The sequence below is a fragment of the Caretta caretta genome, chromosome 1, assembly GCF_965140235.1.
Source record: "Caretta caretta isolate rCarCar2 chromosome 1, rCarCar1.hap1, whole genome shotgun sequence".
Classification (NCBI taxonomy): Eukaryota; Metazoa; Chordata; order Testudines; family Cheloniidae; genus Caretta; species Caretta caretta.
In genome coordinates this window covers 312412975-312431781 of record NC_134206.1, presented here as the reverse complement: position 1 = coordinate 312431781, position 18807 = coordinate 312412975, and the positions used below count along the sequence as shown (strand labels likewise).

Here is an 18807-nt window from a genome sequence, read left to right as displayed (position 1 = left end):
GGAGATTTAGATTGGATATTAGGAAAAACTTTTTCACTAAGAGGGTGGTGAAACACTGGAATGCGTTACCTAGGGAGGTGGTAGAATCTCCTTCCTTAGAGGTTTTTAAGGTCAGGCTTGACAAAGCCCTGGCTGGGATGATTTAACTGGGAATTGGTCCTGCTTCGAGCAGGGGGTTGGACTAGATGACCTTCTGGGGTCCCTTCCAACCCTTATATTCTATGATTCTAAACAGCATTGGGTACAGGACAGTTTGTCAAAGAACTCACCCATTACAAAATGGTTATTGCCACAGAGGCCCATTTGCCATAAAGCAATCAAGTTACTGTTGAAGGAGTAACATTACCAACTGCTAAAGTTAAGGTGTGATATTAGTGCAAAAGTAGAAGCATGGAATCTGCGAGATGTACAGGAATGTAAACACAAAGGCATTTTCTGGCCCATTGCAAAACGTGACCATGAGATCTTCATCAAACCCCTGGCTGATGAAGCAGAGGATGGCTTAAGAGTAACAATGTACATCTTGCGTACGGACCAATCAAGCTCCTGGCTGGCAGCCATAAAAGCCTTCTAACATCATTATTATGAAACCAGATTGCTGTCCCTCCTCATCAGTGGACGCGGTTCTGGGCAGATGGAAAACACATTATGAAAGCATGTTGAACTACAAACATGTTGATGACTGTCCAGAGCTACCTGACCTGGCAAACCACACCACTTCAGATGCTCAAGTGACAGAGGATCAGTGTTAGTCCCTGGAATTACAAAAGGCCATCCAAAAGTTTCAGAACAGACCTGATGGTATTCCACTCAAGCTGATCAAAGGTGCCTTGGAACCAGTGAGCACTGGCCTGCATCAACTATTGTTAAGTGTGGACATCAGAGTAGCAGCAAAATGGAAAGATGGCATCACAATGTCCCTGAACAAGGGCAAGCATCTCACACATTGTGGTGCACCTATAGGCCAATAGCATTAATGGTCCCTGGAAAGATGTTCATTCACATTCCGCTTGGTAGATGCAGGTACTCCTTAATAGGTATTGTTTGTGTACAACAATCAGGTTTCACTGTTGGATGGTCAGTGATGGATGCTATTCTTACCCTCCAGCTTCTGGTTGAGCTGCAGCAAGAATTTAACCACCTGCTTCACCTGGCGTCTATCAACCTTAAAATGGCTTTTGATTCCACCAAAAGGTCAGCACTTTGGCTCATACTGATAATTAGCATTCCAGATATTCTGGGAAAGCTAGTGCAAAATCTTAATACCAGAACAGGTGCAAGAGTATGCATTGGTCCTCAATTTTCACCACTTTTCTGCACAACATCAGGTGTGTGGCATGGGTGCATTCTCACTCCTCCACTATTCTGTTGAGCAATTAACTAGATGTTGGAACTTGCTGATTCATACATCAGAATCAGTTTGGTCAAGAAGCATTCATCAACCAAGACTACACAGACGACACTGCCTTGCTTGTGAAGGAGACAGACTTTGGCAGGTAGATGCTGTCCATACTATGGGGTTAAACATTTCATGGCAGAAGACCAAGGTAAAGAACCTTGGAGTTGGGCCACCAGAGCCCTCAGAGCAGGGGCACTTGAGTACTATGGAGAGCACTAACTAGTTCCTTTACCAAGGCTGCAAGTAGAATTCAAACAGTTCCAGCAAACCAGATGTTGCTCAATGAATAGGTCTTGCTGCCTCCTGTATGAAGTCCATTTATGGATGCAAAAAAGTTTATGCTGAGACAAGGATCTATCAAACCTGCATTCTGCCCGCATTGCTATACAGAAACGTGGACCCTCTTACAGGCAGACTTGGATAAGTTAAAGGCATTCCATACATGCTGTGAGTGCAAAATCCTGAGCGTAGAGTGGTTTGACTTCATGTGAAGCTTCATGATCTCGCTCGTTATATTCAAACGTCATTTTGCATGCTCTTCAGCCATCTTGCCAGGATGGACAAAAGCACCCTAGTCACTGGTCTCAAACTCTCCATCAGCATGCAAAAAGGGTCCCCCAGCTGTTGTCACCTGCGGGACCACCCTAGAGATTTGTGGATTTTGCAGGTTTGGGACAGATCTGTGAACTTCACTAATGTGATGCCATCAACCATGGTCAGTCTGGCTGGCGCAGTGGTCCTCAGTAGACTATAGGTGTTTAATCTCTCAATTACAAAAAGGCACACTGTATTCTCACTCCTGAAGGTAGGTAAGTTCCTGAGGAGCCTAGTCTACTCATTTCCTCAAAGCTCTCCTTCCTTCCTGGGATCTCATTGCACTCATTTTCCTCTCTCCATGAAGATGGTATTCCTAGTGGCAATTACATCAGCCTGCAGAGTAGGGAAATGCAGCCACTCATGAATGGGCCATCATACACTGTCTTCCATCAAAACAAAGTTCTCCTTAGGCCCACCCTAAATTTTTACCAAAGATGTTCTGTCTTCCGTCTGAATCAGATGATTCATTTATCTTCAGTCTTCCCTTAACCCCATGCCAACCAAGGGAAGGATAGGCTTCACACCTTGGATACATTTGGAGCCCTCTCCTTTTGCCTTAATAGAACTAAAAACCTTGGGGAGATCCCAAATAAGTCTTATGACCTTTATCCATAGGATGAAGAGTCAGGTAATATTCACCCAGAGGCTTTAAGTGGGTAGCTAATTGTATTAGGGCATGTTATAAGCTAGCTAAATTAGACCTTCCTTTACATACAGATCTTGGCCTATTCTGAGGATGCTCAGGCATCCTCTGCAGCTTCTTTGAAAAATGTACCCATTTCTGATATTTGTAGGGCAGTTGCATGGGGATCATTACATGCATTTTTGGGGCATCTAGGTCAGATGTCCATTTTGGCAAAGCTATCCTAGAGTCACTATTCTGGTAGACTTCAAGCACCCTCCTTATTTACATCAATTCACTGTTGTAAGTCACCAAAGTGGAATAAACATGGACAAGCACTGAAAGAAGAAAGAACAGTGATTTACCCTACAGTAAGTGGGGGGCTTTGACGTGTTGTCTATATGTATTCCACAACCTGCACTCCTTCCTGCTACTACAAAGTCTGATAATACCTGGATTCTGTATTGGTGAAGGAACTGAAGGCTAGTTGGCCCCGCTCCACACTTTGTCCTCAAGAAGAGGAGGAGGTACGAGGGTACTCAAGGTTCAGGGATGGCCACAACAAATACTGCTGGTCAAAATATTCTCAACTTGAGATGTGCAAGGGATGCACCAGAAGGGAATACCTATGGACAACACACCTCTAAGAACCACAGTCACTGCAGCTTAAGTAACTGTTCTTTCATATAACTTCCTCCAGCTCCTAGGAGGTTCTAGTAAAAAGCAAAAATACATTTCCTTCTTCTAGGAAAAAATATTTTACTTTTTTGTCTCAGTGCATAATTATTTTTATGAAAGGTTTTGTGAACTGGAATATAATCATTTTTAGATAGATAGATAGATGGATATAGATATAAAATGGTTATATTCCAGTTCACAAAACCTTTTATAAAAATCGTTATATATATAAAATTTTTTAATACATGTGTGAAATCCTGGCCCCGTTAAAGTTAGTGGCCATTGATTTGGGCCAGAATCTCACCCAAAATGTTTAAAAGTCTCTGAAGTTTTCTGCACATGTAGAGAAGGCTGTCTGTAGAGCTATACTTCAAATAAAAAAAAAATCCTCTGTTATGAATGACCTTTAGGATTAAGGATTTAAGTTTTCAAGCAGAATTAAAACCAAATTTGCATAAATGGTTATGTAATATGCATTACATAGCCTGTAATTTCCTGGGATTTGTTTTACTCTCATTGGTAATAGCAAAGTCTCTTTATGCAAATTGAAGGAGTTGCCTTGGTTATACTGACATCATGGTAAAATTTATGGATGAAAAAAGAAAGGGATTTGTCAGAGAATTAGGTTTCTAAGAACCATGTGGTACAATTTTTATTTCAGCTGTAATACAGCACTACAACCAATTAGATTTATTCTAGAGTTGTCTGCGCTCTGGGACAGATGACATGCAAAGCTTTAAAATACAGAGGATTCTATAAAATACAAAATAATGTTTTGTACTACTTTTTCTGGAGCCGCTTCAGAAGATATCACAGATATTAACATCAGTGGATGCTTAGGGCCACTGTATTGTCAAGTACTTCCAAATGATGAGCTCTATTTGCCTCTCTCATCTTCATTTATTGAGTTGTCTACAGCTGATGGGGAAGGTGCATGTGTTATGATGGGGAAAATTTTGTTGGATATAAATATGGCAGTACTAGAAGAAAATGATAGTTCACGCAGAGGTTCTTGTATTCCTCATGGACAACTAAGGTCTAAACCTGGCGGTAAGCATTCTCAGCTGGCTAAAAATTATTCTGTGAATTTTGGAACAGGTGTTGTTAATATCAGGGAACCTGACTAACATTTCAAATATTACAGCTGAATAAAGATTAATTATGAAATTACCTAACTCTTTGAATGGACAACCATTTATAGTTATAGCATTTTACATACGGTGTGTGGGCAGCATATATTCAACATATTGAATATTTGAAGATTTAGCCTTTCTATCAGAAAAGGTGAGATACGAAATGTTCTGATCTCAAAAGAAAATGCAATATATTCCCCCGCTCCCAAGACAATGTTACAAATTCCATTTGATTTTTGGAATAATTTTTTTTAAGAGTAATATATTATAACTACTGCTATCATGCAAATGTATACCCATAGTCATGAAAACTAAGAGTAAAATCAATAGTTAAGTAATATTTCTGTAGTGACTTCAGTTTGGAAGCATGTAATTGTTAATGCATCATGTAAATATAAATGTAATTTCATTTTGTTTCAAAATTTTATTACAGAGCTCAAGATTATATATAAGTTCAGCTTTAAGATTTGGCTGTGAGTCAGTAAGCTTTTAAAGTACAGTTTTTAAATGTGATATGCAGTGCCTCTACAAAATCCTGTCAGCTATAGTAATATGTACTCACTGCCCCAGTAACCACTGAGCATACAATTAGTTTGAATTTTATCTTTTTTTCATTTATATTTAGTAAGTCTCTGAAAAAATAATACACAAGCATTCTTTCAAAGGACAAATTTCAGGAGTCAAACAATACTTAACGTATTCAAGGCTGTGCAGAGAAAAATCGTTCCCTGTTAAGGAAAGTCCACTAAAAAAACAGGCAACTAAAAAAGGAGACCTATTAGCTAATACTACCAAAAATACGTTTTAATAACCTTCTTATATTAAGGAAAATGTAAGATAAATAATTCCTGAATTCATTAGTATTAGGAATATCCGTATTTGAATATAGTCAGTTGCCTTCAGAAAAAAATTTCTAGTTGTTAGTACAGAGTGCTCTATTTTTTCAGCTTATCAAAGTCAGATGTTCAATTGATATTTAATATGACATCCAAAACAACTGTTAGAAGAATATATGCTAAAGTTGCAAAGTCAAGTACCCAAAAGTTAAGAAATACCAGAATTAAGGTTTCTTGTACAACTTTAATCAGTCACCTTGTGTGTATGCTTTGTCTTTAATGGTGTGATTGTATTTGCTAGATAGACAAGGAATGTTGAGACTAATGATCCTCAGTTCAGTTCTAAATTTTGGAGGGGAATATCCTGTAGTGGCTACACACCTTTCTGTTTGTCACTCTTTTCTTCCTCTGGCTTGGCCCCTTCTACCCTCTTCCCTGCCAGCTTGTCCAGTCCTCTTTCTATTCCCCCACCCTCTTTCCTCATCTATCTGCATTCCAGTGAGGCTGCTTCTTTCTCCATGCAGTCTGGGAGCCAGCAGGAGGGGCATTGAACAGAAGGAAGTCTTGCTCTCATTTCTGGTGCCAATACCACAACAGCCCTCAGTTGCTGTGAGATCCAGTTCTTGAGAAAGTCCTACCCACTCCTGCAGCCTCAGGATGGAATATGCTCAGCCACTCTGGAGATGGCGCAGGAGCAGTGGGGGATGGATTTTGGCTGCCAGCCTCTAACAAACCTCTATACTGAACATGTGCAAACTGACTTTTCAGTGGCTTATAGCTTGGATAAATTTGGGGAGACTTTCATGGGGACTGTAAAATGCACATCCCTGGTACTATGACAATCCCCTGCCAAACTTCAAGCTCCTGCTTCAAAGCACAGAGGTTTTAGTATGTGTCAATGAAAAGTTGTAGGAATTTAACATGGGTAAGACCAATGATTTTTTCCCAAATTTTGTTTTCTGAAATGATGGAACTGTTTTAGCCAAAACTTTTCAAAAGCACGTCTGCCTGAGGCATATGCGGTTTCAGCCCAAAAGATTGAAGTTTTCTAAAGTTATAAGCAACTGAAAATAGGGTCTCATAATGCAAAGTGTTGAGCAGCCTTAACTTTCGGCATTGCTGTCAGCTCCACCTATGAATAATTGAAGATGGAGAGAAATAATAATGACTTCTAGAAACACAGACAGGTGTAGTTGGAAGATGACTTTTTTCTACATTGAGATATTCTAGAAAAACAAGCTAAAAATTATTTTTTTTTCCTTTTTCAAGACTGCAGATTTACCTTTGTTTCCATACCTTCATTATTCAGTCTTTATCATATGATGTGAAATTGCCCATGGTTCAAACAAAATTTTAAAATGGAAGCATTTTTAAGACTATAAAGAATTTTTAAGGATATCTGATACTGTAGGTTATATTTGGTTGACAGTCAGTTGATCCACCAGTGACGTACCTTCCTGAGCTTGAGCAGGGACCAGATAGAATGATCCTTGCAGCTGCCATATACATATAACATTAAAGCCCAATCCTATGAACACTTATCCTGGAATCTAGGAATTGTCATACTGAATCAGACTTGAGGCTCATCTAATCCAGTCTCTGACAATGGCCAACAACAGAAAATTCAGAGGAAGGTGTAAAAACCCTGTAAGAGGTAGATGTGGGATAATCTGTCTGTGATGTTAAGTCTTGTTCTGGTCTCTGATAGTTGTAGATTAACTTGGGCCTTGAAGCATGAGTTTTAATGTCCCTTCCAAAAAAATTTCATGTGGATTGCTGAACTGTGGGAGTAAATGTTTCAAAATCAATGGGACTACCCATGGAAATAAGCATAAAACTCTCCCATATAATCAGTTGAACTACTACATTAATATCTCCTCTTGAATGAATAGTACAAAAGAATGACTCACTAACAGAATTGGTTTGTACTGATGTACAGGTGTATCCTCAGCCGGTAAATTCTCATAGCACCATTGACTTCAATAAAGAGATGACAGCTTACACCATCTGAGAATTTGCCCAGTAGTGTCCCACATGTCATTACACTCCTCTACATTAGTATCCTCTTTATTATTAATGGAAATATTGACTGGATGAGTCAGAGGACCAAATCCTACTCACCTGACTCATGTCAACAGGGCCGCTTATATGAGTAAGTTGGAATTGGCTTTGGGAGAGTTGTTTAATTTTTGGCTGCTGTCAATCTCAGAAACAGAGTAGCTATCTGGCTAGCTACTGTCTTTTTTAAAAACAGATTGTTTAGGGTCCAGTGAACATCACAGGCATCCATCATAAATATTTCAATCACAGGCTGACACTCTGGTAGTCTGAGGTTTCTTGTCTCTAGACATCATTGTTGGCCATATGATGAGATGACGGTGGTAGTACACTGCAACTGACTACGTAGGGTTTAGTGTTCCATATTTCAAACACAGATCTATGTGCAAGCAAATCTTACTGTTATGCTTCAGTGAAAATCATGGAATGAACGAGCTTTCTTACTCTGATTTTGTTTGATTTCTTCTACACAAAAATGACATAAAACAAATGTCCTGTTTGTGAAATTGTTACGGCAGTACCCCAAATCAGACTAAAGTTCAGTCCTGAATAATGAATAATTTATCTTGAGCCTCTCTACTGATTCCTAATCTACTTACACTCAGAACTCAAGCAGAGTACCACATTTGGGGAGGAAATGGGTGCAATATGTGTATGTCAGCAATGCAGAATGATCCAGTTGGTAGGTTAAACGTGTAATCCACTTTGGTTAAGTATAGTACAGTAGTGAAATCCGTGTCCTCTCTTCATAGGTCCAAATCTACCAATGGCAACTGTTGATATCAAAAATCCAGAAATTACAACTAACAGATTTTATAATTCACAAGTCAACAATGTTTCATATACCAAAGAGATCAAGAAAAAAGGAAAAGTGAAAAAGAAGAAATTGACAAAGGCAGATATTGGAACTCCAAGCAACTTCCAGTAAGGACACTTGTATTCCTGTTTGTTTCCTGCTTAGAAAAACAGTTCAGCCACATAAATATGGTTTATTTAAAAGGTTGTTAGCAAATTAGCCCTAAATTTCAAACTGACTGCTTAGCCAACAGAGCCTCCTCTTAACATTTTGTTAGGTGTCGTATCTTTTTATATAGCTTAACGGTTCTTTTCTAATTTCATTTCTTTTTACACATGAAATATGTTAGATCCTATTTCACTTATATTATTTTTTAAAAATTTCACATTCATACCATTTTAGATTAATTCTTATCTGTTTCCTGAATTGTAATTTAACAAGATTTAATCTCAATGCTTTTTGAAAAGTAAGTGTGCATTGTTCACTTGTTAGCAGGGAAGGAGAAGTAATGACAGATAACACCAAGAAGACTGAGGGGTTTAATGCCTGTTGTGCTTCAGTCTTCCCCAAAAAGTTCATTGTGACCCAGATGCTTAACACAATATTAACAATAAGGGGGAAAGGAGCACAAGCTAGAGTAAGGAAAGAACAGGTTAAAGAATGTTTAAATAAGTTAGGTGTGTTCAAGTTTGTAGAGCCTGATGAATTTCACTCTAGGGTACTTAAGGAACTAGCTCAAACTCAGAATTATTAGTGATTCTCTGAGAACTCATGGAGGACTGGTGAAAGTCTCAAAGGACTGGAGACGGGCAAATATGGTAGCTATCTTTACAAAAAGAAAAGGAGTACTTGTGGCACCTTAGAGACTAACCAATTTATTTGAGCATAAACTTTCGTGAGCTACAGCTCACTTCATCGGAAGTGAGCTGTAGCTCACGAAAGCTTATGCTCAAATAAATTGGTTAGTCTCTAAGGTGCCACAAGTACTCCTTTTCTTTTTGCGGAAGTGAGCTGTAGCTCACGAAAGTTTATGCTCAAATAAATTGGTTAGTCTCTAAGGTGCCACAAGTACTCCTTTTCTTTTTGCGAATACAGGCTAACACGGCTATTACTCTGAAACCTATCTTTACAAAGTGGAACAGAGAGGACCCGAGATTATAGACCAGTCAGCTTAACTTTCGTACTCAGAAAGACATCTGAATAAATTGTTAGTCAACGAGAAGATAATAAGGTAATAGTAAAAAGAAAAGGAGCACTTGTGGCACCTTAGAGACTAACAAATATATTTGAGCATCATGCTCAAATTTGTTAGTCTCTAAGGTGCCACAAGTGCTCCTTTTCTTTTTCTGAATACAGACTAACATGGCTGCTACTCTGAAACCTAAGGTAATAGTAGTAGCCAACATGGATTTGTTAAGAACAAAGCATACCAAAACCAACCTAATTTCCTTCTTTGACAGGTTTACTGGCCTAATGTATAGGGGGAAGCCGTAGAGGTGATATATTTTGATTTTTAGTAAGGCTTTTGACCCAGTCCCACATTACATTCTTATAAGCAATTAGGGAAATGGGGTCTAGATGAAATTACTATAAGATGAGTGTACAACTGGTTTAAAAAAAAGTACTCAGTAGTTATCAATGGTTTACTGTCACTCTGGGAGGGAATATCTAGTAGTCTTGCAAAGATCCATCTTTGGTCTGGTACTAGTTAATATTTTGGGTAATGGAGTGGAAAGTATACTTATGAAATTTTCAGATGACACCAAGCTGGGAGGGGTTGCGAGCAGATTGGAATTCAAAATGACCTTGACGAATTGGTCTGAAATAAGCAAGATGAAATTTAATAGATACAAGTGCAAAGTACTACACTAAGGAAGAAAAAAAATCAAATTACCCAAATACAAAATGGGGAATAACTGGCTAGGCAGTACTGCAAAAAAGAATCTGAGCATTGTAGTGGATCACAAACAGAACATCAGTCAACAATGGTGATTCTGTTGCACAAAAGGCAAATGTCATTCTGGGATGTGTTTAACAAGAACATTGTATGTAAGACATGGGAGGTAATTTCTCAGCTCTACTCAGCATTGGTGAGGTCTCAGCTTGAATTGTGGGTACTACACTTAAAGACAGATGTGGGCAAATTGGAGAGATCCAGAGGAGAGTAATACAAATGATAAAAAGTTTAGAAAACATAACCTGTGAGGAAACCTTTTAATAAACAAAAATGTGCAGTTTTTAGTCTTGAGAAAAGAAGATTGCAGGATGGGAGAGGACTTGGTAATAGTCTTCAAATATGTAAAAGGTTGTTATGAAGAGGATGATGCTTAATCTTCAGGGAGGAATATTTAGGTTAAATATTAGGGAAAAAAAAATCTTACTATAAAGATAGGTAAGTACTCAAATAGATTACCAAGGGATGTTGTGTAATCCCTGTCATTAGAGATTTTTAAGAAGAGGTTAGACAAACAAAAACCCAGGGGACTAGGTGGTGGACTAGGTGACCTCTCAAGGTCTCTTCCGGCCCTATGTTTCTATGATTATCCACTAGGTTTCATAGTCATATTATAGCAATGAGAATTTAAAGACCCTGGGTTAGCTACGGAAAGCATCCCCTTCAATTCCCTTAATACAAAATCAAGGTTTTCTTCAATGTGGGATTATGCCCTTGTCGAGCAATCCTGTTTTGTTGAATCCTCATCCTCCATCACTAGCACGCTGGGATAGCCTGGTAAACTTTTCCATGGAACTAGTAGCACTACCGTTATAGCAATCTCATTTAATAGTGTTTGGAAAGAATGTGGAATATAGTGAGAGCTCAGTAAAGGTGAGGAAAGAGAAGATAAAATGTATCCTTTTACCAAATGTGATGCTTAAGTTCTTTGAGGCAGGAATCATTTTATCTGTTTGTACAGTGCTTAGTACAATGGGGCCCTAGTCTGTGACTGAGGCTCCTTGGCCCGACCAGAATATAAACAATAAAAGAAGCACTACTGCCAGAAAACGAGACAATAGGGAAAAACTGAACTGCGTGACCTAAAAGAAGGAAAAACTCAAATGACCATCAGGCCTGGTCTACACTGGAGATTTCAGCTATCTGTGGCCCACTAATGATGGCGCTCCGCTGATGCAGATCCATAGCATAGATAAGCGAAATTACAATAAATTATCAATTGCACTAGTGGAGTTTATCGTTGCTTAAACCAACACTGACTGTGCACTAGTGTGGCCACACCAGTGGCTAATCACAGATATCTGTAACAAAGGCAAAATTCCTAGTGAAGAAATTTAATTTATAAAATGTTTCCATTGTTTTTTACTTTGGTGGGACATGGTCTTATTCTGGAGTGTGTGGGGGTGTGTAGTGTGTGTGTGTGTACATACATACATACATAAGTTTCCCTGTTTAAAGTGACCTAGTATTGTGGGATAAATGTTTAATATCTGCTTTTGTTACAAACATAGGGAAGTTCTAATGCTTGATATTGTCAAGACAGCACAGTAGATGTTGCATAATTTGGTCCAGCATAGATATAAATAAGTACTGTGGTTAAAGTACTGAACTATTGAGCATCAGAGCTGGTTGGGAAAATTCCAATGAAACATTTTTTCATCAGAATTTGCTGATTCATCAAAAATGAAACAGTGTCTTGTCACACTAGCCAGAATCTGGTCGGTTTCATCACTGCTATTTGATGGTGAGCAGCACTGAAGTGATAAGAATCATGTCCGTTTCAGTCAACACCTGTGAAGGCTTTCAGGGTCCTTGGTTCTACTTCAACCTGCCAGGCAGGCAGCCGGGGATCTCAGGGTATATATTTTGTTTTGGAAATGCCACATTTTTATCAGGCCAAAAAATATTTCCTGAAACTTAAATTTCACAAACCTAAAATTTGGCTTCTCTGCCAACTCTAAGCATAATTCATGTTACATATACCTTGTATAAATCAACGTTGAACCTGGCTAACTAAAGATGTTGTTTGAAACCAATTTAGTTAGTTGTGCATCCATGAGTTAACTAAATTGGTTTAAAAAAACAACCCTTAATTATACTGTTGAAACTTTCTTATGTAGACAAGGCCTTACCTTACACACAATCATAAAACTTGTATGTGAAATATTTTAGCATTTTCATACTAATTTATTTTTGTTTGTTTATTGGAAAGAGTAATGTAGCATTTTCCAAAATAAATTTGGTCAATACATAAAGGTAATCTGTGTGATATTTCTCCATGTTTGTTTTTCCAAAGATTTTTTTAAATTGTTTTTAATACCACTAGCAATGACCATGAATATTTAAGAAACAAATGAGCATACACATGTTAATTTAGTGTCTGTCATGATGTTCTGTCCACCATCTGTAAGACTTTTGAGGAGCAGTGTGAAATATGGAATTAGCTTAAATGTTTAATTTCTCTGTTAATTTCATCTGATTTTGTACAATAAGTATTAGGAGTAAATTGTATATGTAATTATATTTCATATTGATATGAGACAATAAGTTTATGTAAACACTTATAAAATGATTTAGCTAGAGATAGCTCATGTCACTTCATATGAATGTTTAGAATAATAGCATGATTAATAAGGGGTTTTTTTAGACGAGACTTTTGTTCATTTTGCCCATCTTATGTAAAAGACTTCTAATTTTGCTGCTTAAAAACAGGCTTTAAGACCAAAAAGTATCATTCTTGTAAGGGAATATTTGTATTAGGGTAGCACTTAGAAGCCCTAACCAAGATTGGGACCCCAGTGCGCTAGGCATATATGAAGGCAGTCCCTGTCTTGATGAACTTAATCTGAAGTATGCTGTTTCTCAATTGGATATCCCACCTGATGTATTTTTATGACTGTCATGACTTACTCAGATTGTGCAGTAAAATTTTTAAAAAGGTGTTTTTAAACCCTTGCTTTTGTCAGAAGACATTCCAAACATGAAATGCTTGTAAACTAATGTAGTGCTGCCTTCCTGATTCTGCAGGCAGCCTGAAACAGTGGCTTGGAGAAGTGTGAACTCTTGTCTCCTATTAATCTCTTGGGAATGTTAAATAAAATGCTGGCACGTAAATGTCAACATGAACTGTATTAGTGGATGTAGGGGTGTGGGAGAGAAGCCTGGGCTGATAGGAACTGGGAATTGCTTAGGGAAGGAAATGCAGCATAGAACAGAAACACTAAGAGAAGGAAAAGGAGAGAAATGGAGAAAGGAGCTGTTGGTGAGGAAAAGAAACAGAGCAAAAATGGTGGTGGCCCAAAGAAGGAGGGCCAGCTTACTTTCCCACTGTGTGGTATTGAATGTGACAATAAATAACTTTAATAGTAGCCAGAAGTGTAGTTACTGTATAAAAGCTAAAATCTGTCCTTGATGTTTGTGCAAGCCTCCAGTTAACACCATTGTATTATGCTGGGGTATAGTCTCATAAATTTATGCCACACTCAATAACCAAAAGTAGTGGAATTCGGTCCTCTCCACCAAATGAGTGTGACTTGCGATCTGGGTGAACAAGAAAACAGGTGAGAGGAAAATTATTTTATAGTGCATAATACAAATAGAGAGCTGAAGCACTGAGAGGTGTTGACTGTTGACTTACCCAGTGTTTCACAAAAAGACTATGGCATAACCCGGTATTGAACCCAGAGCTCCTGAAGTCCTAGTCCAGTGTTCTAACCACAAGACTGTCATTTCCCTAACATGGATTAAATGTATTTCTTTAATTTTGCTTTTTTAGACACATTGGGCACGTTGGTTGGGATCCAAACACAGGTTTTGATGTAAGTAACTTCAGTATTGTACATAACATCAGATGGTTAAAGGCATCATGTTTTTGACTAAATTGTCCAAGAATGGCATCAAAAACTAAAAGTTCCATCGCAAACCATGCAAATCATGGCTACTGGGATGCTACAGAATGATGCACTCTGGAAAAATTCTATGTGGAGGGAAAATACTAAAAGGATTTGTGGGGGGGGGGATATTTGTAGAAGGCTAGCTAATCCTTAAATTTTGTGCTTAATATTTTCTTTCTGCACCAAGAAAAGTCTGTTCTTCTTAAGGAATTCAGCACAGAAATCTGTGCTTGAGTCTCATTTTTTGTTTAGCTGTTCCTCTTAGCTAGATGGGATTTTTAACCCCCCAAAATGGTTTATAAGTAAAATAAGAATATTTTTTCAATTTGTTTACTTCAGGTGAGAAAACAGTGTCCATAAATAAATTATAGTACTAACATGTCTGATTTGCAGGTGAACAACTTGGACCCAGAACTGAAAAAACTATTTGATTTGTGTGGAATTTCAGAGGCTCAATTAAAAGACAAAGAAACGTCGAAGGTGATCTATGATTTCATTGAAAAAACAGGAGGAGTAGAAGCTGTTAAAAATGAGCTGCGTAGGCAAGGTAAGTCGTTTGCTACTCATGCATCAGACTGAGCTATTTGACTTAAGGATTAAAAAATGTTACTGATGTGAAGCAGTTTCTGGAAGTCTTCTCATGCTTTTGCATTGACATTGAGTCTGAGATTTCTGTGCATTACAGAACACTACATAAGTGTCCCAGTGTCACCCATGAGTATAGTTCCAAAATATTTCTCTTTATCCTCAAAATGTTTTGCATGTCATAAGTAATTTTCAGTAACACTTTCACTGACTGCAAAGCTATGCAATATCTCCCATCTGAATTTTTAAAGTAGTTTCCATTGCATATTTATGGTCTTGCAAAATCATAAATATTTAAAGATATGATTCAAGAAATCCATTGCTGCTGTCACTTCAAGGTAAAGAACATGGTTGAATCATCAAATGTAAGACAGATGTGCGTCTGCAAACTTAAGCTTACTAGTACAGTAAGTAATGTACCTTCTAATATACAGAGGCCTGCAGATTGTTCTCCTTTTAACTCAAGTAGTGGAACTATTGCTTGGTAATCAAAGGGTCTCGGAGTTTCTACTGGAACTTTATTCATAAATGAGCCATTTCCAGCATACTACTACTAAATGTATTCAAGAATGGCCATACTGGGTCAGACCAGAGTTCCATCTAGCCCAGTATCCTGTCTTCTGACAGTGATCAGTGCTGGGTGCCCCTGAGGGAATGAACAGAACTTTTCCCTGAATGAACAGAGACTAGGGACACCATCCTTGCCCATCCTGGCTAATAGCCATTGATGGACCTATCCTCCATGAACTTATCTATTCTTTTTTGAATCCTCTTATAATCTTGGCCTTCACAATGTCCTCTGGGAAGGAGTTCCATGGGTTGACTGTCTGTTGTGTGAAAAAATCCTTCCTTTTGTTTGTTTTAAACCTGCTTCCTGTTAATTTCATTTGGTGACCCCTCGTTCTTGTATTATGAGAAGTAAATAACGCTTCCTTATTTACTTCTCCACATCAGTCATGATTTTCTAGACCTCTATCATATTCCCCCCCATAATCTCTTTTCCAAGCTGAAAAGTCAGTTTTATTAATCTCTCCCCATACGGAAGATACCTCTACACATTTTTGTTGCCCCTTTTCTGAACCTTTTCCAATTCCAATATATCTTTTTTGAGATGGGGCGATCACGTCTGCATGCAGTATTCAAGGTGTGGGCTACCATGGATTTATATAGAGGCAATATGATATTTTCTGTCTTATCTATTCCTTTCTTAATGATTCCCAACATTCTGTTTGCTTTTTTGACTGCTGCTGCACATTGAGTGGATGTTTTCAGAAAACTATCCACAATGACTCCAAGATCTCTTTCTCGAGTGGTAACAGCTAATTTAGACCCCATCATTTTATATATAGAGAGAGAGTTGGGATTATGTTTTCCAGTGTGCATTACTTTGCATTTATCAACCTTGAATTTCATCTGCCATTTTGTTGCCCAGTCACTCTGTTTTGTGAGATCCTTTTGTAGCTCTTCGCAGTCTGCTTTGGACTTACAAAACTACTCATGGTCGTTATCGGCAAATTTTGCCGCCTCACTGTTTACCCCTTTTTCCATATCATTTATAAATATGTTGAATAGGACTGGTCCCAGTACAGGCCCCAGAGGAACACCACTATTTACCTCTCTCCATTCAAATATTTGTTGCCATCATATTTTTCTGCTGTTTTTCATAACATCTTAATGTAATTACTAGTGGTGGAAAGAAAAGGAGTACTTGTGGCACCTTCGAGACGAACACATTTATTTGAGCATAAGCTTTCGTGAGCTACAGCTCACTTCATCAGATGCATGCAGTGGAAAATACAGTGGGGAGATTTTATATACACAGAGTACATGAAACAGTGGTTGTTACCATACACACTGTAGAGAGTGATCAGGTAGTGGTGGGAGGATGTAATGTTACATGTCATTCTGCTAAAAATAGATTGATGATATCAAAATTCAAAATAATTTCCTGATTATTTTTCAAGTAGTACCGGTATTAACGCTGTTGGAATTATAGCAGTTTCAGGGTGCTTGGTAAATTGCTTCATATTTGTTCGCCAGTTACAGGTTCAGAGTATGGTAACTTGTTACATTTATTCTCTAGGTCCCCCACCTTGGAGTGGTATGTACTGAGCTGTCATTTACGCATCTGTCACTAAAAAAATATGTATGTTGTGACTGTGTGACCCTTACATAATGGATAAGAAGTGTTAGGCAAAAACTCATTTATTAACAATAAAATACACAGTAATTGTGACACTAAAAAAATATAATCAAAAACTACCCTTCAGTGTTGGTTTACCATTGAAATTTGGCTTGGATTAGGACTTTTTATATCAAAACATTGGGTTTGCAAATTTCCAATTGTATTTCTCTCCTCTAAAAGTTTGATTCTCTTTTAAACTTAAAATATGTATGAAGAACCAAATTTTGAAACTGCCTGACCATGTTAATCTTTGAGGTGTTTCTTTACTTGTCCTTGGTGTTTTACAGATAGCGTACAATACTAGCTTTTACTACGTGTGCATTAACTTAAAGTTCCATCACTTTGCATGGGTGTAGTCAAACAAAAAGCTGCTGCCTCCTGTTAGCATGCATGACAAATAAGGTGGGGGCCTCCTTTGTGTTAGAAGTAGTTCAATAGTCCTAAAGGTCTTAACTTTGTCAGCTAGAATGCTTTTATCTGTAATGGTTATATATAATGTGCAAGGTAATGTTTAACCTTGACTGCGGTTTGAAGTGCTTTGTGATTTTCACTGAAAAACCACCTCCTTCTCCCCCTCCTCCACCCCCCTGGAACTTTTCATTTTCTGTGTTTTATTACAAGATTCTCTGTGCTTATCGATGGCATTAGGCCTGACAGGATGCTGGGTAGAGTTTGAGTCCATTCTGCTGCTAGCTGATTTTGAAATAGAAGTCATCTGTCTTAGGTTTCATTTCTAACTCTTGCAGAATTGATGGGGTTTTTTTTAGCAAGGCTGTTTTCATTAGAAGGTTTTAAGAAACTTTGAACATAACTATTGGCAAAAATAGAGTAATTTAGTTCAGTTATATCAGTCTTGATAAAAGCTATCTTTTGCTTGGAACGTTTCACTTACTCACTTTTCTTCCTCATAAAACTCAGATACTCTGTCATTCTGTTTTCTGGTGTGAGGTTACTCTCGCTCTTTGAGTTGTACAGTTCTGAAAATCCATAAGGCATTCAGCCATTCACTTGGTAGTATGTAACATTTGTTCAACAAATTTCTTTCTTTGCGTGCAAGTGAACCTCAAAACTTCAGACTCTTATTTCCACAGTCATCAGGTTGGTGCTTTCACTGTGTTGTCGGGGATATGGCATGTTTTTCCCCCCTCTAGATATGAATCTAATGCACATAGATAAAAGTTTTCTCTGTAAGTCAGATTTTAACACCACTCTGTCAAGGAAAGTGGACTGCAACAAGTTATGGCGGCAGCACAAATTCTGAAGCATGGCAAAGTTGTATATTTTTTCAAAAAAAGAAAAGGAGGACTTGTGGCACCTTAGCGACTAACCAATTTATTTGAGCATGAGCTTTCGTGAGCTACAGCTCACTTCATTGCATCTGATGAAGTGAGCTGTAGCTCACGAAAGCTCATGCTCAAATAAATTGGTCAGTCTCTAAGGTGCCACAAGTACTCCTTTTCTTTTTGCGAATACAGACTAACACGGCTGTTACTCTGAAACCTATATTTTTTCAGTAATCCAGAAAAATATACATAGCTCTTACTGAAGATGTTACATATGGTGACAGTGACCTCTAGCGGCCAAAGGGGAAAATTTCCCCAATACAGCCCATTCTCATAATACCAACAATGTTTGCAGCATTGATTTCTGCTGCAAAAAATCTATGAAACTGAGGTTTGGACAGGGAGTAGAATATCCTCCTTCTCCCTTTTTGGAAGGAAGGGGGAGGTAATAGCAAGGAGAGATCCTCCCTCCTTGTGGAGGAGGGGAAGTGAATGTTGAACTTGGTTGGCGCACACATTTTCTTGTCAATGCTGTTCCTGCTTCACCTACAGGAGGAATGGCTGGGAGCCCCTGAATCTACCCAGTGAGGCATCTGTGTCTCTTGCAGCTCCTACTTCAAATTCCTCTTCCTGGTTATTTGACTATAATCAAACCTCATTCTTCAGGGCATCAGCCAGTCACACACAGGGATCAGGAAGCCCCAACCCTACCCCCTGTGCATAACTGGTCAGATGTGTTCTGGTAGTTTTTTCCTTTGGAGCATTGGGAATTGGCCACATCTGAACTC

General features: G+C 38.3%; 1 protein-coding gene across 2 annotated transcripts in view; it reads left to right on the top strand.

The window, feature by feature from the left end:
- Positions 1–18807, top strand: part of WASL (WASP like actin nucleation promoting factor) — a 76154-nt gene that overhangs the window by 48947 nt on the left and 8400 nt on the right. The window contains exons 6-9 of one of the 2 annotated variants that reach the window (XM_075124460.1): positions 8076–8247; positions 13849–13891; positions 14360–14513; positions 16635–16652. In XM_075124460.1, coding sequence (XP_074980561.1) covers positions 8076–8247; positions 13849–13891; positions 14360–14513; positions 16635–16652 — 387 coding nt within the window. The remainder of the gene's footprint in view (positions 1–8075; positions 8248–13848; positions 13892–14359; positions 14514–16634; positions 16653–18807) is intronic. The other variant, XM_048836904.2, reaches the window with a different exon arrangement.